We start from the raw sequence: 27,689 nt of genomic DNA on the forward strand, positions 1-27,689 counted from the left end.
ACAGCTCAAGCATAAATTATTTTGCCTGAGAAAGGAACCACTGACCAGGTCCTAGTGGTTTTGCTAGGCAGGCGGTCATGTTACCCCTTCCCAGCAGGCCCTCTAATCCTAAAATGCCCAGCATCTCTTAGGTAACACAGACTGCAAGGCACTGCAGACTGTGCAAGCGACAGAATCGCAGTGGTGCTCTCAGGTGTGTACTTCTGCCCATCTGAGGAGCACTTTTGGGCAGTCAGAGCCCTGGCTGGGGGCTGCATGCTCTGAGGGCTCAGTGGTGTATTTGCATTTTGTCTTCAGATAGTATCAGCAATACCATCATTTTCTTACTCACAGTGAGTTATATTATGCTCATCAATCTGATTTTGATGACATAGAAAAAAGAGAGTGAAATAATTGTGGATAAAAGCAAATAAAAATGCCATATTTTTAATATAGAGTGATGATCCAATATTTTCTTTGTGACTTGAGAACTACTTGCTTCACAGGAGTTTTCAGAAATAAAATAAACTTCAGTTTCCTTAAAACAAACTCCGCATTGTTGCCTTATGAACAAAATTGGATTTTTATGTCTCATAAGGTTTCAATGTAGCATATCTGCTGGATGAAGCATCAGTGTAAGCAAACAGATGGTAGGAGACTTGTTGATTTTACCACAACATATTTGTGCAGGACAGAGAAGGGGAGAAATCAAGAAAGTATCCTTTTAATTTCACATAATCTTAGCCACTTGTCTAATGTAGTTTAACATTCATATGAAATTACTGACAAAACAAAAGAAAATTAACAGTGCCTTTTCATTTTTCAAAACCTAAACATTTATTTAAAATTCTTCAACAGTATGGTCTCTTCCTCAGTTTGTTTATTCTTTGTATCTGAGAGATTTAAGAAAGCACTGATAAATTAGTATTTTAAAGGGGATATAAAAATGGAATGTTGTTTCATGTGTAAATGGAATGAAATGATGAAATACTCCTCCTTGTTGAAAAAGCAGAAGGAGTAACAAGCTAAGTTATTCACTGCTCCTGTCTTGTCTGAACTACAGCATGCATTTCACTTGGCTTCTTCAAACTAGCATCTCTGAGATGTGTTTAAGGTGCTGTCTTATATACGACTCAGAGAAACAGCTGCCTTAAACAGCATGTCCACTCAGTGAGCATGGCTCTTAGCAAAAAGAGAAAAATTAACTTTACTGTTATAGTCTCTCTTTTTGCACTTCTTTTTCATCCCCAGCAAACTGGGCTCCTGCTCTGGAAATACAAAGCTGGACACCTCAGCTCTTACTGGTCACAGAGTAGTCGATCACATTTGGGCTGTCTGTAATGCACTCCTATCCTCAGTCATGTGTTTCACACTCATACTGCATGTGCTTATGATGTGACCAACCATATAGTAATGTGCAGCAAATTTTGAGAATCACTTTCATCATGGTCATAACATTGTAAGATAAGCAGTAATGGCCCTCCACATCACAGGCAAAAGGGAAATGATATGCCAACAATTCCCCTGAAGTGATGGAGAATTAAAATGTCTGCTGCACTTGAACATTCAAGCATGACATTCAAGCGTTCTACATAGTAGAAACTAGGAGTTCTGGAGGTTCAGTTCTCTTTCAACTTTTTTTTACCATTTCTGCAGGGTTTCTACCCAATTTTCAAAATCAAAGTGTCTGCACTTAGTGACCTATATAGGGATTCACTTCCCCTTTTTGCATGCAATCAGTATTCCAGTCTCCTCAAGAGTCTTTCTGGGTCTTGTTGGGTTTAACACTTCTGTAGATGGAGAGTGGGATGTCCCCTGGGCTTGGGCACCAGGCTTTGTAGTCACTGGAGGCAACAGACATTTCTAGACCTCACTCCATCTGAATTATCTTAAACCTTTACCTAGGGATTAAACTGTGCAGGAACTGCCATTTTATGTCCAATGATTAGTTTGGTTGTTGGTATTTATGCTTTCAATGCCTGCAGCCAAAGGAATTGATCAAATTCTTTATTTATTTAGGTCAAATATAAACATCAACAAAGACCTGCCAAATTATCCAATGGAAGATTTGTTCCTTGATTACCATAACAAACAAAAGAGGAATGACCTTCTGGACTTCAGCAAGAATTGTAAGTGATCTGTGTGTCTTAAAATGAGATCATTACTTTTGACTAGACTTAGAAAATAATTTCTCTGCCTCCTTTATGCTTTTCATAAACTGATGGCAATGGTCTACCGAAAAACTTTCAAGAGGATAAATATGAAAAATGGACTGATATTTGTGTGGGTTTTGAAAGGTGCATTCTTACTGCTGCTTCTTAATGCTATTATTGTAAGGAGAATGTTAACAGAATTGCTGGCAGTAGTGAAGATGTTTGTGTTACTAAGCTCAACTCTTAAATTAATTTGACTATCCTACTAAAAATCTTGCTGTCTGCAATTGTAAAAAAGTTTCTGGACCATCTTGATTCTGCAGTATCAACATGTGTCAGAAAATAAGCTATTTCTCCAGACAGAAATTCAAAAATTGGCCCCAATTTCAGATCCACAGTTGCTTAGGGGAGTTTTGCATAGAACAACTCCATTTGCTTTCAGCTATCCAAGCCCACTAGCTTAGAAACACTCCTTATTCATGTACCTCTTCCTTGAAGAGACCATCTAGTCTGCCCTTCCAGAGCTTTTCCAGAGCATAAGCTGTTATTTTGACTGATGTCCTGAAGCTCCATATGCACACATGGAAGTATAGAAGTTGTTTCCCCTTACCTCCTACCTGACATTCATCATCCTTGCCACTGTCTAGAAATTCAAAACGATACCCTTGTTCTCTCCTTCTAACGGCTTTAGGGAAGGAAGTGTCAGCACCTGGAAGCGTATACACAAGACCAGATAGACCAAGGACCAAACATGGCTTTTTGTCTCCTGCTTTTAGACATGAATGGTGTCCAGTGATAGTGAAAGGGCAGAGCACCCTCCAAGACCTACTCTGTAGCAGTCATTCTCTGATAAATGGCTACTGATTTCAGCCAAATGTCAGAGATGGCATTGCATCAGCAGCACTTGGAAAAATGCACTGCATCCACTGGAGTCAGGCACATCTCCACCTGTGCTTCAAGTGCATCTTATGCTTGTGAACCTATACTAACAACATATTGCTTAATTTGTGATGGGCACTAGTCAATCATGCATGGGAAAAGCTGGAGCAAACATCACCTTCATCTGTCTAGACACCAGTCCAATATCTGAACCAGTGAGGAGGGTGTTAATTACTTCTTTCAAGGCATCCCTTTCTATTTAACTTGCTGAGGCTTACTTCAGATCAACACAAGCATTGTACCTTCTCCTTTTCACTCTATAGCCAACCTGCAGGATCAGTCTTTACCTTAATGAGTTTCACTCTTCCTCCCTGCAGTGATGTTGAAGCCTGTGACTCCATAAGCCACAGCAATAAGTGACGGGAACATCCAATGAGCCAGCATGCTCTTGCTCAGCAGCTCTCACCTAACTCTCCCAGTTACCCAGCTTGCTTTTACCTGTCTCTTCAGTAAGGTTCTAAAATTGCATACTGAAAATGATGACTCAAAGACTGAAAATTCAGATGTGACTATGAAACGTAAGATGAAATGATGAATAACACGAATAACTCCTAGGGAATATCTAGATATTTGCCTTAAGATAGGGAGAGAGGAAACTGAAAGGAGGCTCCTACCTTCAAAAATTAGATATAATGCCAAGAGGGCTATCTTACATGCCAGATATTTCTGATTATCAGATATTAGCACCCTAGGAAAGCATCACAAGTGGCCTGGATGAGCTGCAGGCCTTTTTGCTTGCAGGACTCAATAAGGAGGAAACCGGAGTCAAACCTTATAATCCATTTTTGTCCCTTCTGTCTCGGAACCAGCTCACACTTCTCACTGCAACCTGCTTATATATATATGTGTGTGTATAATATAATTAAAATAAGGAAAAAAAAACAGTAACACTAACCTTTCTTAGAACACAAAATCTTGCAGTGTTATGCACATCATAGAAATATACCTGCTGTGTTCCTAGCATATCATGTATTTTTTTCAGCAGAAAAATTGGCTAGACTCTAAATGCACCAATGTGTCTTCATTCATCTCAGTGTGCTGTAAATGCGGTCCTTTTAATTCTCAAATTTGAGTCCACTGGAAAGTGACTTCTGTCAGCATTACTTCTTAAGTATCTTGTTATCAGCCCAGGAACACCGTTACCTGCTGCCAATATCACACTGCACAGTGAACACTTCAGACATCAGGGGAATTTTATAATATGATGAAAGTTACACATTCCACCAGAACAGTGCTCATCTTTTCCCCTTTATCACATGATAATAGTGCAAAGATTGTTCTTGATGAAAGTAGGCTTGGGAGAGGGCTTGGATTTGTATATTTTTGTCAGTGGCGGTGGTGGGGTGGGGTGTTTGTTGTGTATTTTTTTGTTTGTTTTGAGGGAGCAGAAAACAGAAAGGCAAAAAAGTCCAAATTAGGACTTTCAGTACTTTTGCAGCCTGATACAGATCAGTTAAAATACATCAGTTAGGACACTTCCTTAGCATACTTTGCCCATTGCTGTCCTGAAGATTTGTGAGCATGGTGCACACATTACAGAATGTTGTCTTTGCGCTGATTATTTATAATGATAACACACTGACACTCAAATTACACTGTGTTCTGCCTGCTGCCTTCTATCTTGTCCTTCCCTACAAGTAACTCAGAGGTAGGATGTTCATGAGTTTGTAAAGCGCCTATTGCTGCAAACAATAATAAGAGCTATCAATTAGGAGCAGTTACTTACACTTTGTTTAATCTCTGACGGATTCTTATAAATATTTACACTAGAAGAGTTGTCAGACCGAATGCTGGAAATTACTGGCATCTTCCCAGAAGCCAGAAAGGAAAGAGAAAAGAAAAGAAACCCACTCACTGCATTCTTCCATGGAGTTTTAGCAGTCAGGATCTGCATTCTGTAACATGGTGGCACCGAGCACACGTGCCTCCACCTCCACCGTGTGGGAGGCACACAGGGGTCTCAAGAACCACAGCTGTGCATGTGAAGGAGGTGTGAAGGAGGGACAAGAGTGCAGGGCAGCAGCGAGAGGGGGTGGACCCAGAGAGGGACCAATGTACCAGACAAGTGCTCAGTGCATGAGGCCCTGGCAGCAGGAGGAGGGGATGGTGGCTGCACTGTGGCCATGCTGCTGGTAAAGGGAGACTTGAGGCGAGAGGCATTTGTGCAGTTCTTTATCTCTCAGCGCCACACAGCAGGTCACAGAAAGACTCAGAGGGTTGTTGTCTTACTTTGGAAAAAATTCCACTGATTTTAAAATTAGAGCTTTGCCTGAATAAGGATCTGTGAATTTGTCCAGATGTAGAAGTTTTCTGTAGTATTTGCCATTGTAAGGCCCTGCCCTGATTTTGAGACGTGCGTGTGTGTATGTGAATGTGTGTGTGTGTATGAATGCAAGTGCGAGAGGGAGAGAAATCTCACTGCCTAAAACTGTTCTGCCAAAATAAACTTTGGAGCATTTTATAAATTAACTCTGCTCTGTGTGTTTATTTTTCTTGTGGAGATTCTAAAAGGAGACTGTTCAACTCATCTTATTAGGGGCAGCATTTTTTTTTTTTTAAGAGAAAAATAAGTTCCTACTCTGCACTGGAAAGTATTTGCTATTTTCAGCTAAAAGTATTCTTTCCTTCTGACCTGGCATATTAGATAAGATTTATATTTCTGACCTGACATTAGGTAGTTAAGATTTATTCTTTTATATTAACTTTACTGAGCTTGCAAGCTATTCATTTACAGCATGGGGAATATATTTATAGCAGAAGCAAAGAAAGTTCACTACAAAGTAGTAAAATATGTTATTAGGAGTGTCCCATAGACTGATGAAAATTGTGAGTACCCTTGCAGCTGGCTCCCTTCTGGCCCTTTTTTCCTTCTTTGTTATTTCAACTTTAAAATTTGAATTTGAAGTCAGTTTCAATGGCGAATAACTTAAAAGAGTCCAGATGATTCTAATATATCCACGTATATATATGTATGCATATGCTGTGATTGAGAGGTGCAGGGAAAGGGATAACAAGTGACTTGAATTCTCTCCGTGTTCTGCTGGCAATGACCCAGGCATAAGGAACACTGGACCCTGCTCTCCTGCCAGTATAAATCAGGAGTAACTCTACTGAGTTATGAAATTGGTGTGTGAGTGAGAGCTGAATCAGATCTATAGCTCTCCTATATCCAAAGGTGTGGGCCCAGGCAATCTGTTAATTTCCAATTCACTTAAAGAGGAGAACTGCAGACTCTGATGGAAATCTGGAAGCACTTCAAGCCTCTGTAGACAGAATACTGGAAAGCTAAAGGCCTCCTATTGAAAAGAACAGTGATAAAACCTCCCATTAACTTCAATAAGAGCAGAATCAGGCCTAAAAATGGCTGGAAGCCAAAGAACTGGATGGCTCATGAAGTAGGTAATAGGAGATTATGACTTTCACCAATAAATCACCAATGCAAACCTGGCTGCACTTGGTTTAGACTCAAAATTGCTTTCATCTGATGTTTGTTTGAAACTGTCCATGTTGTAAAGCCTTCAAGAAGAACTGGCAGTCATGATAGCTGTCTCAGCAAGAGGCCGACGGCTGGATGGGGTGTGGTATCTCTTCCATTCCCACGTCATCAGAGGGAGTCCATCTTAACAAGAAGCAAGAAGCACTGGCCTGCCCATAGAGAGAGCAGTGCTTGGGTTCTGTCATTAACCAGAGGTTTTCTATTTCAGAAACTGTCAGACTAACTCTGTAAATTCACTTAGACTGAGTGTAGTGGGGGAGGGGGTTACTGCTCTATAGCAAGCCAAGAGGAGGAGATATTTTCATTTGTAGATATTATTCAACTGCTGTCACAAGAGAGAATAGAGATATGCAGAGCTTTGAGGAATTCTATGTGTCAGAGAAAGGGCTTGGCATACAGAAAGTTAGGACGATTGGGCATTACGAAAGCTGGGAATTGCTTATAGAGTGCAACACATAGCAGTTTGGCTGTTAAACTCTACTGCCAATCCATTCTACAGCTGAGAAGGAGAATTTTATAAGAGTCCTGCTGAACTGAGATCAGTTATTCTGGTATCTGAGCATTTAGTAGAACTCTGACAAAGTTTTGGGGAAACATTATGGGGAGCCTTATGGGGAGGACTTTCCCCTTCCCCCAAGTATTTTTGCAATTGGTGAACATTTTCTGCTGGTCTCCGAATGGTCGTGCCCTGCTTCTTGGAGAGCAGTAGACAAACTGGGTGAATGTTTTGGTACTCGTGCTTGGTCAAACACTCCCAGCTATGTTTGATGTCAGCTTGTACATTCACCACTTCCCAAACAGGAACTTTCATGCTCTTGCATTTGATAGCCCTCAGGGCTATGTATTTCATTACAACACACAAACTTTTCCAGCTCACTTCTTACTTTTCTACCAGGCCATGTTTGACAATTGCTCCAAAGATTCACATCTTTGTGTACATGCAGAGATTCATAGCTTATTTTTACAGTGTGGCTTTGTAAATCAAAGGAGTCATTCACGACTACTTTTTTTTTTTTCCTCACCCAGAAATCCACTGCTAGAATCAAGTCATCACACTATGGCTCAGTGGCATTTGTTCCCTTTTCACTATTTTTCCTCAAGACCCTGGGCTCAGAACCACAAGTTGCAATAAACTGTGGCTTGGCATCAAAAGGGAGTGGTGAGGGGGGAACTTGCTTAAAGCTACTAAAAGCGAGTGTGGGCATGCAAACACTAAGAGAGTGCTCCCATTCTTAGCTATCCACTGTCCATGCTGGCCGGGCCTCGTGGATGTTTCCATTCTGCGAATTACTTCAGTCACTACTTTGAGAAATAGAAATGAAGTTCATAAATATAGAAAGAGGAGGAAGGAGGAAGGTTGTTAATTGTAGCTGAGGAGATAACAGAGCAGGAGAAAGCTCAAGAGCGTTGGATAAAGTGAAAAAGTACAGCATGGATAAAACAGTGAAAGGATCCCTCCCACACTTCTAAATGGCAAATCGCAGCTGTACTTTGACAAAAGAGGGTGGAGTAGCCTCATGACCTTTACCAGCACCTCACGAAGAAAAGTGCAGATTGCATTGCTGCTCCTTTCCTCACTGAGTGAGAACAAAAATCCCCCACCAACCATCATGGTTTTTTTTTTTTGTTTTGCTTTTTTTTAATAGCCTGTATAAACATCTAGGCTGGAGTCTGACAATATGCAAATTTTATGTTGGCAGTGCTCTTTGAGCTATTTGCTGCTTGACAATAGTTGCAACTAGAAACAGAATGAATCCCTTAATCTTTATGAGATGTTTATTCTGCTTAAACCAGCTCCCAATAAAAACAAGGCCAAGACTCTAACTGAAAACCCTATGTTAACCTGCCATGTACCTTATGATCATGGCACTTCTCTAATAAAGGACACAAAAATTACTACTCCCTGATGTTCCCTCAGCACATACACAGACACATATACACATGGACATCCCCAAATAACGTTAGCAGCAGTGCTGCTCAGTTGCTATGGAGAACATGAAGACCCTTCTCCAGCACCATCGATCTCCCCTGCCCAGAGTCCGTCTCAAGAAACATTGTTTTTCTCCTCACTGACTAAAATTCCCAACCCAGTCATAGATGCCTTATGAGAAGCCAGAAAGCTTTTGCCTGCGTACAGCCCAAAAAGAAAGGGTCCATTTAAATATCTGGTATAGTTTTAAGCACACCAGGCTAAACAAAAGAAGAAGAGGCTCCCCTACCAAGCTTCCAGTGCAATTATTTTTAATTGAGAGTTTGATTTAAATGATTTTGTTTTCTGTGACAAAACAGACCATAAAAAGAGTAGAAGATGAGTTTTCAGACAGACCAAAAGGATTTCAAAACTTTTTCGTACCTGGGATAACTGACTCCTTTTACTTACATTTTAAAATAATTTCAAAGTGAAAATACTTTAAGAATATGTCAAGACCTTTAATCCTTGCTTATGTCTATGTGAGTTTGTTTGCATATATTTATGTAAAATGTGTATGTAGATAAAAAATATGAATGTGTAGCAGAGAAGGGAAAAAGAGTTGGCTAAACATATGAGCATGTATAAATACATTTTCAATCAAAATTATGAATTTTGCAAAGAGTTTTAAACACTATCCTGCTTTTTTGGTAGGTATGTAGTTGTTTTTTTTTTTTGACATTTCTGTCAAGTGCTATGTATGCTAATGGTTGAAAAGATCTTTTTAGCAGATCATAGGCAAATGCTGTGTTAAGGGTTTTTCCAGCTCAAGGATGACAGCCTGTGTGATTCTAGGGAATAAAATACATAAAACAGAGAACAGGGAGCCAGTGAGCATGAGACAGAAGATTATTCTGAATAAGCTCTCTTATATGTGATACTGTAATTTCTGTGGCTGACCTCTTTTGGATGTGTCCAAGCTCTCTGCATTCCCCAGATGAAAATCGCAGGCCCTATTTGATGCTTACAACAGTAACCACAGGCAGCTGGAGAACCAGGACAAAAGGTTCGACCAGGAAGTTCCACAGATGAATAACCTGACTTTTCAGCAAGTTATGAAAGGCTTCAGAAAGGATTATGGATCGACTTTTGTAATGCTCAGTGGTCTTTTAGTGGTAGTAATGGTTTGTATCCTACTTTTTCTTTCATAATCAATGAAGCCGGGAAATGCAAGAGAAGACAATTCATTTGATTAATCTATTTTATCAGCTGTAATTTACAATGAGGAAGAAATGGACTTTCCTGCTAGCTGTGAAATTGTGTCACTTCAGAAAGAGGTGAATAGCAGCCTGTTCTCATCTTGGAGGGGTACAATTCTCATTTCCTTCTGTGGAGAGCCAGATCCCAGCAAACAGGAATAAGACCCACACCCCGTGCTTCTAACGTCTGTAAATCTGGGGAAGACTTGTGTTCATTAGTATCCAACCACAGCACATAGATAAATTGCAAAGGAAAGCCTATGTGAAATCTCCCCCATAATTTTCATGTTCATTAAGAGATCGGGCCCACTTGGACCTTCGAGAGAACTCATAACTATAACATACTTCACCATTTGCTACATTTCTTCTCAAAATATATTTAATTTAGAGCTAGGAATGTAACAGCTTACTTGTTCTAAGGCATACATTTGAAAGAAGATGTTTCTTTAAAGCATGATTAACATCTAAGTGAGTTACTGAGAAGAAAGCACGTGGTATCCATTTGTGGAAGAAAATTAGCATTCTCAAATCATATGAATTTTGTAGGTTGTTGGCAGAAATTAATGATACCAACAGAGAAAGGAAAATATTTTTGTCCACGATCTGTCCAGGGGAATTTGTTTTTATATTTGTTACTCAGAATAACTTTGGTCTTTTCTTAGAAAATAATATGTGACCTCAGCAGCCATGTGGATGCCCCCTTGCTGATATTAACTTACACCTGAATCCTACTGATAAACTCTTACACTGCTGAAGCTTTCCCTCAATTGATATGTTAAATAGCACATTTAAGATGTTTTAGCCCTAAAAGCCGGGCTTAAAAATGCCTGTCCAGGATGCAGCCCAAGTTACAAAATTCTACACTCTCATACAGAATTCCAAGGTCAGTTTTAATATGCACTCAACTCCGAAACTCATTAACCATTCAATTCTTCATAAAGCAGAAACCTAAACCACAAATGTGTTATCTTGTTTTGGACCACAAAACTGAACATAATTCTTTGCAAAATATCAAATCATGTAATTTATTTACCTTTCCTGCTTTTACAAGCCTGTCTATTATATTTTATGACATCTGTGGATGCTATACCCAGTGCAAGAAGGTCTTATCTTAGTTGATTAATTTTAATTCTGTGTTTTACTAAAACTTTCTGCAATCTTCGTCCATCTCCATGGATTTACTAAATATATGCACTTAACATCCTCTGACTTCCATGTTAAATAAATATCTCTTGGTCCCACTTGGTTCTCTTTTGAGGGAGTAATTCTTCATTCAGCAGTGTAACATAAAGCAAAATAAAAACAGCAACCTCTTATTCAGTGGCAAAGAAAAAGTGTGGTGAAATTGATTATGAACATTCTAGGAAACAAGGTTATGAAACGCTTGCCGACACTGGTATTCGTAATCTTCAGGAATAAGTGATCCAATAATGCAGGGCAAGTGTGTGTGGGAGGCAAGCTCTGAAGAAACTGGCCGTTTTCCTCTCTCTGACCAGTTGAGCTGTTATGAATAAAAAATGTTGTTCCTAAAGGAACCTGTAATAAATCCTGTTGGGAGTATTACATGTGCTGATAACATCCATAAACTTTGTAAACATATTAAAGCGTCAGGTTTTAGTAGCTCTGGTTCATGTGGATGTTTGTAAATGTTAGCAAGAAATGCAGTGGAAATCTTGTTCCACCAGCTGGTTGCTCCTGCATTTCTAGTTCACAGGAGAGTCTTCTCCCCTTCCCTCCTCCAAGGAATATTGTTCCTTGCTTCACAGGAGGTCAGGGAAAGACATTAAAAGCCTACTTCTGCTGTAACTTCCCACCAAACCACTGTCACCAGGGAAGCTGATCCCTTGTGAGTTATTTGGAGAGAAGCAGGGCAGACGAGCTGGTGATCAGTAAGGGATTTATGCTGTTCTGAATATCACTCCTTTGCACAGCGATGCTCTCAGTCGATGCTTTGGTGTCAGTAGTGCTAGCAGACCGGAGAGAGGCATCCGAGTTACCTTTTAGTGCATGGAAAGCATAGGGGGCCTCCAAAAGAGGGTAACAGGAAATGCTACTCTGAGCAAGGAGTTCTTAGCTGGGGCCAGAAACTGTCTCAGATCTTGGCTATCTGTGGTGTTTGGCACTGGTACCTAGCCCTGCAAGCCTACACGTTCTTTAACAGTGTGAAGGAGGCCGCACGCTTTTCTTTGAAACACAGGAAGGAGCAGCCTTTTTACCCTTAATGTATCCAAAACCTTAGCAGCAAAAATATTCACCTGGAGTTGGAAAACGACGTTATCTCACATGCTCAAGTTGATCTTCCCAAATAAACTGACACTTATTTATGTGTCATCTCAGACAGTCTGGCTGCAGCCAGCAGCACAGGAGAGAAAAGGATCGGTGAGCTGTTACAGGGACGTATATGTGCATGACCATATTCTCACATCTCGAAGCAATCCCCGGCAGGATGGCAAGACCCGTGTTATCTTTGGAAGAAATTTGTTTCGTTATTTTTATTATTCAGCATTATTTATTTACTGCCTTTTTTACCTGGGGTTTCTTTAAGAGAAAATGTCAGAAGAGCACTGAGCTCAGAAGTCTCCCATGCCAGGTGAACGCTCAGTGTGGGCAAGCTGACATCTCACATAGAAACAAAGAACCACCTGAGAACTGCCCGCTTCAAGGGTGAGGTGGCAAGTCAGCTGGGCTTTGAAAGCAAGGGACTCAGGTGTTCAGATCCTGCCCCAGACACACCTTTGGCATCTATGTCCCGCTCTTGGATCTGAGCCTTGCTGTTTCTCCCCTAGCACTTTACAGGAAGCCACAGAAATCACACATCATTGCCATTCCAACACCCATCAATGAGCTCCTGTTTTATTTTACAGTGCCCCAAAATCTGCTTTACCCTGCAGGAAACATCCAGCACCTGAAATCCCACATCTCGAACCTTTCAAGTTTCAACGCAAAATGTGTCACGACACAAAGCCAACACACAACAAGAAGCCTGAAAGAATGACATCTGTAGCAGCATGCTACTATAGCTCCATGTAGACCTGTGGTTCAGGGTTTTACTTTCATTTAAGAGTATCACCATAAGCATCCCATTAAGTTCTTCCTTGTAATGACTCTGCTGTGGGGAGCAAAAGCACTGCGCAATGCGGGAAGCGTGGTGCCACCCCAGGCAGAGGTCAGGGCCCCCTGCCTGCCTCTCACCCCCCTGCTCCAACCCCTGCAGCTCAGTCCCCGTGCGGATAAGTTTTGCAGCTCCTTTTCTTGAATGGGGGCCATTTTTAATCACGCGAGTAAATAACAATTTAAAGTGCATGATCTAGAATTCATAAGCTAGAAATCAAAGCACAAAGATGTTTATTCATCAACTATTCTATAGCCATAGCACAATTGTTCTTTTTGTTCTTTAAGTAGAGTTCCTCATCTCACTGCTAACAACAAAAATATGGCTAAAGCAACTGCTAATAAATCCCATTGGATTTCATTATGACAAAGTGTCCAGTAAGTAATTGTTTTGCCATTGTCAGAAGCCCAGTTACTCAATTATTTATTAAAAAAAAAGTTGTAGATCTTTTTTTGAGAGCCAGAGCATGTTTTGCATGAACAAATACTGCAGTATTGTTTGTGGTAATAGCAGACAGATTTGTGTTTAAAAACTTGTATGGTTTCAGCTGCCTCTTCTCATCTGATAAGATTGCTTTGTTCTGAATTATTTTGGTAAAAAAACTGGCAAAGCATTTTTGAATTGTTCAGAATCCAAAATTAGAAATGAGACAAAAATATTATTTTTTATTAGTTTTACATCTCTTTCACCAGACTTTCGCAACTTTTAATTTAATTTCAAGAGCAAAAGGGACAATTTATTATGGGGAAATAAGGTTCTCAGGAACCCCCATGGTTTTAACGGATAAGTTTTCCCGTTAGTCACTGCCTATAAATGATTGAATATGAAGCGATAGGCAGCTTATTAGTGTTAGTGGGTAAGAGCCATAGTCCAGCCAGCATGCTTGTTTTATTAACTGGACGGGAAAATGAACGGGCTAAGCAACAGATAATGACTAAGTCCCATTTTTAAGTCCCAGCTCAATTTCTGTTATTAGAATTTCCATTGTCTTCAGAAAAAAAAAAAAAAAGAAAAAACTGAAAACAAAAAAACTGTACAACAAGAAGGAATGTACCAGGGATTTGCAAAAGCTGGATACACTGAAAACAGGCTTAAAAGAACAAATTCATCTCAGCATTAGCTGCACTGGCTTCAGTTGGCTCAATAAGTGAAAGTAGTAAAGTAGCTGTCATTTCCATATGCTTAAGAAAGAGGTTGCCTCCCAAGCAGATGATATGTCAGAGTTGTGAAAGGTACAGAGCATTGTTTTTTCCTACGTAGGTATCGTACACATTTGGATAATGGCATTTTGCAAGTATTCTGGCACAGGAATCCTTCAAAACTCAAAATCTTTCCTGAGGTCCTGCAGAAAAAGAGCTCTCTGCAGCTCAAGGAAGTCCACAGGACTTTCTCCACTGAAAACTGTGGAGGCAGGTTCAAGCTCTGAAGTCGTCACATTACTAATAGCAATATTTTGTTCTGTCTGCAAAGAGAAATATGACTTTTCATATATCTGCTGATACACCATCAATGGCTTTAAGAAGTTGCGATGTTACGTGTATTTACAGTTTTGCGGAACTTTTAAATAGACTAAGAAATGCCTTCAGCAGCTGGAAGGAAAACAAATGAAAGTTATCACCATTTCAGATGTCAGGTATGAAATGGGAACTGGTCTGTAGCGTTCTTTACTCTCGCGTGCCGACGCTCTTAGGAGACATGCCGCTCCACCAGCAGCTGGTATGCTTCAAGCACGGGTCTACATGCACACAGTTATAAAAAAAACAACCCAAGCAAGCTACCCTATAATTCTTCTAATGCTTTCAGCAAGGGGTAGGGCTTTTTCACTATTTAATTATTTGAGAGATCACTGCTATGCAATCTGTTCGCAGTTTATGAAAGTATGATGAAACTGTTCTACGGCTGCTTTTGCTTCTGATGACTGTCATAGGAATTTTACAGTATTTCAAAACACACAGGGGCTCATCCACAGACGAGAAATATAGTTTCATGGCAAAACAAAGATGCACTTGTCACCAGCAAAGTATTTACTCTGACAATTCAAAGATGCAGCCATCACCAAAAAATAAAATGGATCAGTGGCACATAAATATTCTGAAAGAGAGCTAACAGTGAACAGTTTAATCTTGCCCCGGGACAGACTCAGTTCACTTGATGGCTACTGCGCAGCCAACATCTGCCCTCAGATATTAAGTGATTTCTTTAAAAAAAAAAATCAGTAATAATGTCTATATTATGTTTAGAATATACTGTATCACCCTCTGTGCCATGCCGACCCCAAGCATACATATTGGTGCTAGAAATTGATAGTGAACTGCTAAAAAAGTTGTTCCCAAAGCACAATATTATTTTAATTACTAATGTAATTTCTCCTTTCTTTCTTGGGACAAAGGCAGGAGGCAATGCCAACACTGGGCACCATGGACCACCAGCAGTGCACATCATGGCAGCTCTGCTCCCAAACTGCAGCTCCGTAAGTCACGCCGATAGCTGTACTCTCAGATGTAGGACCGTGATATGAGCGCAGGACTTTCTATCTGTCTGCTGTCACTTTGCTTACTTTGGTGATTCCCAAATTTAGGCTGTGGCTCGTTCGCTGTCCGTGGGGTCACAGCAAACGCTCTGGAGGTCACTGGCAGAACCACATCAAACACTGCTCCATTTCCGGCAGTTAAAAGGTCAATGAGAAAGGTGCACAACTGTCGGTGTTGAGCGTGGAGGGCCGGTGGTGGTCTGCAGAGCCAAAACACTTTGGAACTATTGACTTAATCCTACTTCTTTCCTAAGAAAACTACTCACTGGCAGATACACAGAATTTCCCATTTGTTGGTATGCTAGTCTCTACTTGTTGCATATTAATCTCTCTTGTAGGACCCCAACAAGCAACTCAATTTGTTAATCTTAAGTGCTCTTATCAGAACGAACACAGACATCTCTTGGCTAATGGCATGTTTGCTTTTGAACTTTTATTGATTACGTCCGCTACGTCTATTTATGGACGCAACCCCCGTTCGCACCCCACTGTTGACTTCAGACGAGTTCCACCTCTACTTCTGCTCCACCAGCAGCACATTTACAATTTGTAGTGGGACAGAAATTGTGGATACTCCAACTTGTAACTTCAGTGGGAGTTTGGGGGAGAATGCCCAGATTTTTCCCCAGTAAAGATTACTCTGCCCATAGGTACAAAATAAGTAATGCACCAGGCCCTTCCGATGGGGGAAATTAAGAAAGAAATTTCAATTTACATGAGCTGAGAGTTTGGTGCAGCATATTCCAAATTAGTCAGCTCGAGCTTTGTTATTCTTTTCTCTTAAAATGTGGTAGTATACAAAATAACACATAGGATAGGGCCTCGGATATTTAACAAAGTGAAGTAACAGAAGCTCACTGGTTCATGGCTTGATGAAAATAGTTTGAACTGCATTTGAAATACATAGGTGGGATGGAAAATTGGAAGCACTTCCCAAGCAGTGGGTCTGGGACTTATGTTTAAAGGAGACTGATCGGGAAAAAGAGACAGAAATCCAGAGAAAGTCTTCATGTAACAGATGAATCAGACAGGTGTCTTTTCTACCACACACTGTCACTTTTTCAAGTGGCAGCATCCACTAAGAAAGATCCACAGATTTTTATAGCTGAAATAATCAGTGCAAATAGTGTCCTTAGCCTCTTCTGTAAGAATTTCCATAAACACTTATGCTCTAATTCTCGCTTCACACCCAATAAACAGTAGTGACACCTCAGTGTGTTTTACAGCTATTCCGATCCGAGGACATCAGCCAGACTTCAACCACGTCCCACGTGAGGTGTTCCGATGGGTATGTCCCTTCACTTACAGAGCCACGGGCCAGCTTTCCATCCTGCCTATCTCTAGCCGCAATTCCTTCTGCCAATTGCTCAGCAGTGAGTTTAGCTTTACTCTCGTCTTTTAAACAGAAAACTCTGAGCAAGTTCTCGGTACCTTCCCCACGTTGCACCATCCAGGTGTTTTGTTTTCTTTCTTTTTTTTTTTTTTGGCAGCAAACATCTCCAGCTCTAGCTCCCGAAAATCACGCAGCTCAACGAGTAGGGCTAACACCCAGGTACGACCGCATGAGCCGTGCGGAGCCGAGCACCTGCCGCCGGCTGCCCGCCGCGGCTCAGGACAGCAGAGGTCGCCGCTGGCTCGGCTCTGGGCCCGGCACGGCGCGGCTCGCACAAGGTGCTGCCGGGGCTGTCCCCGCTGCGCGGCCCCGACGGCGGAGAACGGTGCGTGGAACGACCGCGGGGGCGGCCGACTCCCGCCCCCCTGCGGGTGCTACGTCCCTCGGCCGAGCTCCGACGGGGAGCCCCTCGAGTGGGGGGTGGGGGGGGCCACGGCTGCCCGGGCTTAAGGAAGCGAGCGGTTAGCGCGGAAGACCGCGGAGCCGTCCCGTGCCAAGGGCGATATCCGAGCCCCGAGCGCTCGCTCGTTGTGCTGCCGCGGGGATGGGGTGCTGCGGCGCCGGCCCCGCTCCGCTTCGGGGCACGCCGGGTGAATCGGACCCTGCATGCAGAGCGGACAAAAGAGCCTTTCAAGCGCTACTCATGCAGAGGAGAGGAGCAAAAAATAATAACATCAACCCCCGCGTCCCCTCCCTGAGGAAGTAATTCGATGTATTCCTCGCTGACTAAATGCAGGTTACCGCGCTTTATGGCATTTCCCCGCTGTCCGCAGCTGTCAGGGGAAGGGAACGTAAGAGCAGTAGGTGCGCAAAAAGCGCCTATCCCGCGCGATCGGCTGCGGCCGCTCCCCTCGGGAGCCCGGAGCGGAGCACGGCAGGGGCACATGCGCGGCGGCGCTCGGAGCCCTCCGTGGGGCGACCTGTGCCGGGGCTTCGCTCCGTTCCCTTCAGCTCCGTCCCGGAGCAGCCGCCCGAGTCCCCCACCTCCGGGAGCTGCAGCCGCACAGCTCGAGGGCTGCTCCCACAGCCCGGCTCCCTCCCGGCTGCCCGCGGCGTGCATCGGGGCAGCCGGGTCGAGGTGGATGGCTGCGTTCAGCCTACTCGGAATCACTCGGAGAATGAGGCAGCGCTGCTGCCCCGGGGGCTGCCCGGACGGCGACACCGCGGGGGACTCCGCTCGCTGTGAGGCGGGGATCCGTCCCGGCGGATCCTGGCGCTGCCCTCTGCGGCCTCCCCCGATCACCGCAATGTGACCGAGGGGGGACGAAGGTTGTCGGGACATCGCGGCAAAAAGTTACCTGCGCCGTATTCTCCCTTTGGGAAGCGTTAAGAAAACAAGGTTCCGCTTTAGCAGACACTGGCACAGAGAGGAGCACCCTCAGCTCATCCCGGAGCCGGCGCTGCTCATCCCGGTGAGGAGACGGGGAAAAGAGGAAAGAACCGAACCTCGCTCCGTCCCTCCGAACTCCGCGAAACGCGCGCAGGTCCGCTCGGCGCGGGGCTCGGGAACACCGCGGCAGCTCCCGTGCAGGTGGGCGGCATGGCGCGGGGAGCGGGGACAGCAAAGCAGAGAGCCCTTCGCACTTACTTCTTCCCTGTCGCCGTACCCTGGAGGCGTGCTGGCTGCCAATGTATTCCATAAAGTTCAAAGCGATAAAAAACCAAGAAATCAGTCGCAATTGCATAGTAACCCTTTGAGAGTTCCACTTCTCCTTTCCGTTCGTTTTTTTCCTTTCCTTTCGAAAAAAAAACCGAGGCGGCGTGGGATGAGCACAGCGGCACAGATACCTGCGCCGATGTCCAAAGCCAGGCTTGGCTGGGCTGGTGGCCTTTTTTTTTTTTTTTTTTTTTTTTTTTTTTTTTTTGCTTTTGCTTTTTGCGCTTTTTTTTCCCTTTTCTTTCCGTTTTCTTTTTTTTTTTCCTCCTCTTTTTTTTATTTATTTATTTTCCTCGCCCTTCTGCTCTTCCTATACCACTTCAGCGCCGCCCGCCCCGCTGCTACCTGCGGCGGACCTCAGAGGGCACTCAGCAGCCGAGAGGAGCCGTGCAGCCGCCGCCGGGGTCCATGCCGGCAGCATGGTGGGGGGGTGCCGGTGGGCGTGCGGCAGAACGGCCGTGCGTGCGGCGGGCGGGCGAGGTGCCGACAAGGCCGGGCGGGCCGACGGCGGTGCGAGAGGAGTGTGCGAGGGCGGGAGCGCCGGGGGGGCAGGAGGAGGACCCAGCCCCGCCGCCGCCGCTCCGGAGCAACCGCCGGGCGCAGGTGGGCCGGGCCCCCCCCCGCCCGCCGACGGGCAGCCCCCGCCGGGCCGCGTGCGGAAGCCGCTCCGGAGCGGGACCCCGGGGGAGCGGCCCCAGGGCGAGGCGGGACGAGGCGAGCCCGCGGCGCCCGGCACGGCGTGGGGAGCTCCCTCGGGGCGTCCTCCTCCGGCGGGGGGGCCGGGCGGGGGGCGCGGAGGCCGCAGTCGCACTGCCCCCCGCGGCGGGGCGGGCCGGAGCAGGGCTCTTCTCGCCTCCCCTCCGCCGCCGGCTTTCCCGGGATCCCGTGCCCTCCGAGTTGCCCCCCTGGCTGGGGCCGGGTCGATGTGCTGTGCCCTTTTGCAGAGTGGACGGCACGGTGCGGCTTCCCTTTGGCAAACGTGCTCCCGCATCCCTGCTCTAAATGGAGATGGGGAGGCGGGAGTGGGGTCTACAGCCTGACCGGTGCGAGGACTTCAGCCTAGATGCTCCTCTGCCTTCTGCCCCTGAGCGGGGCAGTCCGGGACAAGCCCCTCCGGCGGGAGACGGGGCGCGGCAAAGCAGCGGTCCCGCCGGGGCCGGTGGTGGGGGCGCGGGGCCGGGCCGAGCCGCTGTGCCCTGGGGCGCCCGCAGCCGCCGCCGGGAGCCCGTCAGAGAGCACAGCGGGGACACAGCCGCTGCTGAACGGAGGGGTATCGCGTTTCCTCTCTGCGGCGGGAACCGCTGTTTTGGGGGAAGGGGGGGACTGCAATGGGGAGCGTGAGGCTGATGCAGGGGGAAAGCGGTGACTTCGCCCTTTCTCTCTCCGCTCCTTATCTCCGCGGCTATCGCCGGGAGTAGAGAGAACGGCAGATAAAGCGGTGCTGTTGGCATCGGGACCCCGAGAGCTGCTAGCAGCGGCTGCTGCGTAACCCCGTTCCTCGGTCTCTCCCATCGCTGCCCCGCTCGGAGCTGTGAAATATCCGTACCATAAAATGTAGGGGATTTAAAGGGCGGTGGGAATGTCTCTTTGAAAAGGGCTCTGGGAAAAGTCTTTCTAATCCAGGATACTTGAGCCGGATGGGATGGGATTGCCGGAGAGGCATAACATAAAAGTAACGCGGCGGGCGAGTTGCGGGGCTGCGCGGGCACGGGGAGAGCGCGTTCCCCTCGGGTCGAGTTCGGGTTCGGGTTTGTTGGGGATGGAGCCTTCCCGCGTGCCGGTGCGCATGGGGACAGTTCCGATATTACTGAAATGTGTGGAAGGAGCTCGTTCCAGAGCAAGGCTCTGGCGTGCAGTGCCGTGTTTATGTCGCTCATCCCGAGGAGATATCGGTGGCAAAATTCAGGCCGACATCAGCCCGGCCGAGCGGGGCCGCGCAGCTGCGGGGCGGTGGGAGCGGGAGCGGGGCCGGGAGGGCCGCAGCGCCGGAACTGGGAGCGGTGGGCCGGAACGGCTCCTGGGGGGCTCCGTGCGCCCCTCCGAGGTCTTGAGTCTGTGGAATGGATAGGGAGGCAAACGGTCCTCATCGGCTCTGGAAACCTGAGATTACTCAGCCCTCCATTTGACCAAACTGCATTTAGTTCAGTAGATCTGGGACTGTAAGATCAGCCCGGAGCTGTTTTTAAACCGAAGCTAATAAATAAATAAATAAATAAATAAATAAAAAGAGCCTGTTCATCAAAGACGAATGGTGTGTGGCATTTCACTGCTGCAGCTCCTGCCCAGGGGTTTCTCTGTGCAACTTCCTGTAGACAGAAAATTTTCACTCTCAGAATAGTAAATAAATTGGGGAAGGGGGAGGTAAACTCATGCTGCTCTCTCTATATCCGAACTAAGACTTTAAGGTAATATTATTTAATAAAGAGCTGATAAGATGCTTACAGTGGCACTCTGGTCACACAAGTAGCCACTCTGGTCACACAAGTAGCCGTGTGAACAGGACAGCTGAATGCTACCCCCTTTGTTGTTCTTCTCTAGACTGGAAATAGTTTGTGTAAGTGAACAAAAGGGTCATTACTTTGCCTTCCCAACTTGGGAAGCCTAGTAGAGATATACAGGCCGTGGCCGACTTCTGATACATAATTTGGAAATGAAACATAGTGTCAAACATGAGATCCTTATTTTTCAGGTGCTCCTCAGGGGATGGATCACACAGATGAGACTTCTGCTGCTGAGGCATCTGTGGCAGCCAGTGAGGAGGGCCGGAGGGCTGCAGCACTCACCCTGCGCAGACCTTGCACAATCCTACACATTACTGTTTGGTAATCACCAACAATATACTTGGCACTGCACAGGACCCCAAATCATGACAGTCTTTGCCCCAGATTTTTTTTCTGTATGAACTAAGAGGCAAGCATGCAGTAGGCAAGACGCGCAGAGGCACACGTATAGAAGCAATAACCCAAATCACACATATGCACATATATATGTGTGTGTAAGTACGTGTGTGTGTCCATGTTACTGCTCTTTTCCACACTTCCAAATCTGACAGTTGTTCCATTTCTGTGTAATGTTTCCTAACATAACCCATTTGTTCTTCAGTCAAATTCAGTTTGGGAGGTTAATCTTCTGTAAAATCGCAAGCATTCTCAAAAGCTGCTAATATCACAAACAGAGGATTATAATTGTGTAGTCTAAATAAACCAAAAGAAGGGAGTGATGAGAAATATTTTACTCATGGTAGGTTAAAACTATGAGAAAGTGCGTGCTTTTTAAAAGTAAACTAGCTCCTAAAGCTCCAATCCCGATATTTTTAATAATGTCTTTATGCTTTAAATATTTAAAAGACGTAATGGCATAACATTAATAAAATGCACAATAGGGAACAATCCTACATTGGCAGAGAACCGACTGGATGACCTAATTGATTTTTCCCATCTCTGACTTGTGCAATGACTTCTGTCATTGTAATGAAATCTCAGTGTAATCAAAGCCTGCAGGATTGAGCCCTAAATTAGCATGTCGGTCTGGACTATCCCTCCTCCCGGGCCAGCTCCAAAGCCCGCTGCTGTCAGCTTGACCCCTCATCAGTCCAAGAGAAGTTTGGATCTGGTCTTCAGGATAGCTCTGGAAGGGAGCTGAATTGTTGTTTTATTATACATAGGAAAAAAAGAGTATTTATGGGAAAAATGCATGGATGGATTCCACAGTACAAACCTTCCAGATGCAGTTCAGTTAAGAAAGTCCAACAGGAAGGCATCAAAATGAAACGGAGGATTTCTTGGCACAGATAAAGCTATAGCAGTTAATGCGGGGATGATCAAAACGTTGCTAAATCATTGTTTCTCTCAGTTCATCTCTCAGATGGCCATCTCTTTGACTTGCCATCAGATTGTAAAGCCTTCGGGATGGAGACCAACTTTTTGTTCTGTCTCTGCAGAATCTATGCCTAGAGCAACAGCGATCTACTAGTAAAAAGCTCAGCATTGCCATGGAAGTCTCGGTGTAGTTTGGATGTAAATAGCCTGGAATTGAGGTGATTAACACAAATACTTTCGTGATCTATGCTAAGTTTAAAAGAATGCTTTTTGGTCTAGACGGGGTAGCACCAGAATCACTGCACTGGTCTAAACTGATGCATCGCTTTACACAAGTGTACTTTTCGTGTGGTGACAGCCTATGAGGTAAAGCTGTGACTGAGTAAAACTGGAGGATGTGAGTAACCAACAACGAAGGTTTCACAGAGCTTTCTCACACATTCGTTTGTCTGGTTGTTGACTTCTCTGTGATCCCGGTATTTGGGAGGACGACTCACAGCACCCAAGTCAGAAGCCTGAGTGTTTTCTCACTGTGGCTGTGCTCCCAGTGAATTTGTTTGGTGGTTATGTCCCCCTAAACAAATCCCACTGACTTGCTGGAATGATTTGCTCATTCCCACTTCCTGGGTGGTGCTGACCCAACAATTAGCAGTAGCACACTGAATTGGGGAAATAGCTGCCTGAAAAAAAAAAACAAAATCCTGGGGGGAAAAAAGTTTTGCTTCAGCACATTTGGTTCCCTAATCTAGTACAGCATGAGGAGCAAGGAATAAAGAGCTTGACATGTAAAGCAGACAGTAAGGGAAGGAAGGTCTCAAAACAGTTGATGAAGCAATGACACTATTGGTGAAAATATAGATGTAGCATTCTTCAGGAATGCAGGGAGTAGGGAAATCTGAGCAGGACTAGGGAAGTAATCCTGCCCCTGTACTTGGCATTGGTGAGGCCTCACCTCGGGTACTGTGTTCAGTTTTGGGTGCCCCAGTACAGAAAGGACATGGAGGTGCTGGAGCAGGTCCAAAGAAGGGCAACAAGGCTTGTGAAGGGCTTGGAGAATATGCCCTACAAGAGGCGACTAAAGGAATCCCCAGACTAAACAGCCTCAGCAATGAGGGGAGACCTCATTGCTCTCTTCAAATACCTGAGAGGTGATTGCAGTGAGAGCGGGGCTGGTCTCTCCTCACTGGTGACAGGTGACAGGAGAAGGGGAAATGGCCTTGAGTTGCACCAGGAGAGGTTTAGGTTGGATATCAGGAAAAACTTCATTACAGAAGGGGTTGTTAAGCACTGGAACAGGCTCCCCAGGGAGGTGGTTGAGTCAGCTTCCCTGAATGTGTTTAAAAACCGTTTGGATGTGGTGCTCAGGCACATGATTTAGCAGTGGGTTGTTAGAGCAGTATGGTTAGGTTGCGGTTGGACTTGATGATCTTGAAGGTCCTTTCCAACCTGAGCAATTCTACGATTCATGTGTGTGCTCTCATGCTAGCGTGGGTGATGCGCATATTGCCCTGCATGCACATAGACCAACAGGCAGGCATGAGGAGGGATGATGGTGCATGGCATGGAGTTTCTGTGCTGCTGTCTCAGCAGCCGCCTCCACCTGCTAGGAAGTCTTGATGCAGTTCAGCTCCGGTGACCTGAAGGATCTTCCTCTGAGCTTCTAAGATTGCATATGCCCAGGCACAGCTCCTTTCTGCCTGCCTCAGGCCCAGGCATGGACACTTCCTTGTCCCAGTTCCTTCACAAGGAAAGCTTAGAAACACATCAGTAAAACTACTCCATCTGCAAAACATCATCTCCTTTTCCTTTAAAAAACAGAGTATTCACCTAGGAGGAAGGGCATAGGCTCTGTAGCTGTGGGGTTCTCAAATCTAAGATTTATTAGACCAGAGAGAACACAAGAGTTCAGGCTCCACTCTTGTTCTTCAAATAGGATGAGCGGATCAAAACTCTCATCATTGGTTACCTGTTGTCACGATATTGACAGTGTTACAATCCTTTCTTGTTTGGAAGAATAAAGCCTGCTTATTTCTTGGAATGGAAGACCACCTGAGCTTTCTTTAGTCAATTCATGTGAAGTTATGTGTGGTGGATTGGTTGCACTTTGACATCTCCTACAACGTAGCAATGCCTAAGGGGTTGCAGGATGGTTGTAGGCGGCTTCCAGTGGCTTCAGGCTTGGAGGTGTACAGCAGTTTTATATTAAAGATTTGGCCCCAGCTTTGGTCAGATGTTGTTGGCACTGCCTTTGTACCAGTACCAGCACTTTTGCACCTTGCATGAAGCTGGTCTGGAGAGCTAAATTAGAAGAATGCTAGACTGCAAGAGAAGCACGGGGCAGGGTGGAGAGGAACAGGAGCATCCACAACATCTCTGAGCACCCTTTTCCAGCACCTCACCACCCTCTCAGTGAAAAATTTCCCCCGACATCTAAGCTAAACCTCCCCTCTCTTAGTTTAAAACAGTTCCCCCTTACTAACTTACAAAGAACTTACTGCACACTGCTTGTTCAGGGGCCAGACTGGTGGCTGGGTCTGGCTCCTCAGAGCATTTATGCTTTGCTCTGCTTGGGTTTGGCCCTCAAGCTGCTCTCGCAGGAGCCATGCCCGGCTTGGTTCCGGGTCTTCACAGGGCTGAACCCTGAGGAGCATTCACCCCAAAGAGGGAAGGATGTGGATTTAATGGCATGTTTCCAGGCTCAGCTGCCGCTGCTGATTCTTAGATCACAGCTTTCCACACAGGCACCAAAGTTCCTGTTTGGATCTGGCTTCTCGTACCAACCTGCTTTAATGTGCTTGCAGTTACATATAGTAATAACATCTAGCACATAGCAGGGAAGTTTATCTGTTCCTTACATGATAGCACCCCAATAACCTGTCTTCTAAAAGCGAAATAAAATCTCCAACTGCTCAGTTTGTTAGTTACTTGTCTTTAATAATTAACTATTTGAGAGTATTTTGGTATCCACAGATGCATTAAATAGCATCTGGAGTTGAGTTTTATACCAGGACTTTAATTTTTTAATTTTTATTTTTTAAAGAAATCATGCCTTTCTGGCCTAAACGTCATATGTAATGTAGGGATCTGAGTGGTTTTTCTTTTTTGTTTTTGCTCTTTATCGACACCAGTAGCTTCTACAAGTGTGACTGCTGGGCTGTTTAACTTTGGGTACGGATATAAAGAACACGTGTATAAGGATTTCGAGAACTAGAAAGCTAATTTTGTAAGAGGGAGTCAAGCAGGGCATATGGTAGATAACAGTCCCCTTTCACATTCTAACACAGGATTGAGATTTCTTAACAAAAGCAATAGAGTTGCAAAACAGCATGACTTTGTTGCAGTTAGTAATTAATGAGGTGCTAAAGGTGCCTAAACAGAGGATCCCAGACAGAGAATGCATGACTCAAGAGGATAAAAAACCCCCATCCTTTCAAACAACAGTGTCATTTAAATAAACAAGAGACGAGTCCCCCGGTCCGGTGGAGTGGGAAGGATGCGGCCATCACAGAGCCCTCCGCAGCAGGCAGATTGCCTGCCCCCAGGAACAGGGTGTGCTCTCCTCCGAGTGAAGGCAGTGCCTTCAGGTGCGAAACATTTGTTTAATCCGCTATTGGGGGTGGGAGGAAATAAATCACAGGCTCATCGCTGCTGCTATTCCGGTGGGATGTTAGTCAACTCGATTTATAATCAAACAACAGTGGTTGCCCTTAAGGCCGTTACCAGCTAAATACCAAGCAGGATGTAGTCTACCTGGCAGGCCATTTTTCTCCTCATAAAATAAGTCATTTCTGTGTTTGCAGATGTGGTATAAACCATTTGGTTTATGCTTTTTGATTTTTTCTTTCTTGCATTTTAATAAGCTTGTGAGATTTTGTGTTGTTCTGTACAGCAGTCCAGGATTATTATTTTAAACAAAACCAATTCCAGTTTGAGTATTATATGAAAATAGCTAAAGTTTATAAAGTGTTTGTCCTATAATGTTTACTTTCGTTCCAGCCAAACATTTATAAATAGATTGAGAGAAATGTGGCAAAGCACCAAAGCCATCCACTAAAATATTTCATAAGAAACTATAATGTGAAAGGGGAATAAAGAAGCACTTTTGGAAGTGATGTTTGTTAGTGAATTCCTTTCCGTGTAGGGGGATATGATGCAATATGTCATGTTGACCCTTTGGAGTCTATGGCATACTGATCCAAATTTATTCCTGAAGGGACTGCAGTGCAGTAAATGAGCTGTAGTCAGATTGAGTTTAATCTGCACATTTCCACAGCTAAAAAGGTGCTGGTTGCTTTTTTTGTTTGTTTTCTTTTGTGTATTTGCAAAAACTAGCAACTGAGAATTCATCATGAGCTGAGAAGTTAGTGAGAAATATATTTTTCCGTCTTTTCAGATCAGGCAGCTGCTGTATATCTAAGCATTTTTTTTTCTCCAGGTAGCTTTGCATCTTAGTGCCTGGCAAAGAGAGAATAAAAATCATTAATGCCCTTTATTCTCTCTTCTTTGTTATGTATGAAACTCACGGAATGTGTTGGGTGTCCTCCTTTCATTAGGCACATAAATGCTTTGGAAAGACTGTATGTGGTTTCCTGAAAATTGAGTGTTTTATTTTATGTGCTACCTTTTCTTCTTTTGAATATCTGACTACTACTTAATCCTTTGCAGCTCCCTCAGAGTGAGCAGCAGTGGGATCGGCAGAGGATACAAGCGCATGGCCAAACACTGTTGGTTCTCGTGTCATGGACAGCGGAGCTGAGGGAGTTCAACTGAAGTGGTTGTGAAGACCTCAGTAGCTACAATGATACTGTTAATTTTGAATGAGGTGACTGATATTCCTTCTAGGAAAAATAGACCTTTGGGATCAGCAGATGTTGTAGTACTGCACTGAGTTTGTTTGAAACTCCAGCTCAGGAGATTCTTGACCCCAAGGGTCAAAGTGAATGAAGATCTTGTCCTACTACAGTTCCCTGTAGACATGCATCCACTACAGTCTAACTCAGCAGGACAGACCAAGGGTTGACAAAAATGGACGGGATTGGATCTCCTGTCCTGAAAATGTTGACATGCACTACTTACAGCTGTTTCAGCTTTTATTAAAAATGAAGGTCTTTCTTGGTTTTCTGGCCTCAATGATGTACGCTGCTATGAGCTGTGCAGGGCCTGGTCTCAGTTGGCACTGGGACAATGCTCTGCTGAAGAGAGGCACAAAGGGATTGTGCTTAGAAAGGAACACATTTCTGCAGGACTGCCGGTAGGGCGTTTCTGCAACAAGAAAAGAAAACTCCTCTATCAAGCTTTTCCTTAAAATTACTCTAGAGGGAGTCAAATCTAAAAGTTTATTTATCTTTAAAGTATTTCAAATACAGTTCCTTCTTTTAAGATGTTCAGTTTGCTTCCTGTGTATTTATTTTAGGCCTGACACTTAATACAGCATTTTTGTTTGA

The 27,689-nt window shown here is 44.6% G+C and overlaps 2 protein-coding genes and 1 long non-coding RNA gene across 6 annotated transcripts in view; 2 read left to right on the top strand and 1 right to left on the bottom strand.

Annotated features, from left to right (window-relative positions):
* Nucleotides 1-18,994, bottom strand: part of RSPO3 (R-spondin 3) — a 66,492-nt gene extending 47,498 nt beyond the window's left edge. For 2 of the 4 annotated variants that reach the window (XR_002436751.1, XM_021391274.1), the window contains exon 1: nt 18,359-18,994. Coding sequence is in view for 2 of the 4 variants with exons in the window: in XM_021391274.1 (XP_021246949.1) it covers nt 18,359-18,455 (97 nt within the window). In the remaining 2 variants the exon portion in view is untranslated. The remainder of the gene's footprint in view (nt 1-18,358) is intronic. The other 2 variants (XR_002436752.1, XM_021391272.1) reach the window with 2 other exon arrangements.
* LOC110396028 lies at nt 710-17,242 on the top strand. The gene is made up of 4 exons (XM_021391275.1): nt 710-2,108; nt 15,237-15,317; nt 16,604-16,750; nt 16,868-17,242. The coding sequence occupies exons 1-4, from the start codon at nt 1,946-1,948 to the stop codon at nt 17,218-17,220; spliced, it is 744 nt and encodes a 247-aa protein (XP_021246950.1). The 5' UTR covers nt 710-1,945; the 3' UTR covers nt 17,221-17,242.
* On the top strand, nt 19,204-27,601 carry LOC110397056. The gene is made up of 3 exons (XR_002437506.1): nt 19,204-21,249; nt 22,368-22,463; nt 26,911-27,601. It is a non-coding gene; the product is annotated as an uncharacterized LOC110397056 (long non-coding RNA).

The sequence above is a fragment of the Numida meleagris genome, chromosome 3 (assembly GCF_002078875.1).
Source record: "Numida meleagris isolate 19003 breed g44 Domestic line chromosome 3, NumMel1.0, whole genome shotgun sequence".
NCBI lineage: Eukaryota > Metazoa > Chordata > Aves > Galliformes > Numididae > Numida > Numida meleagris.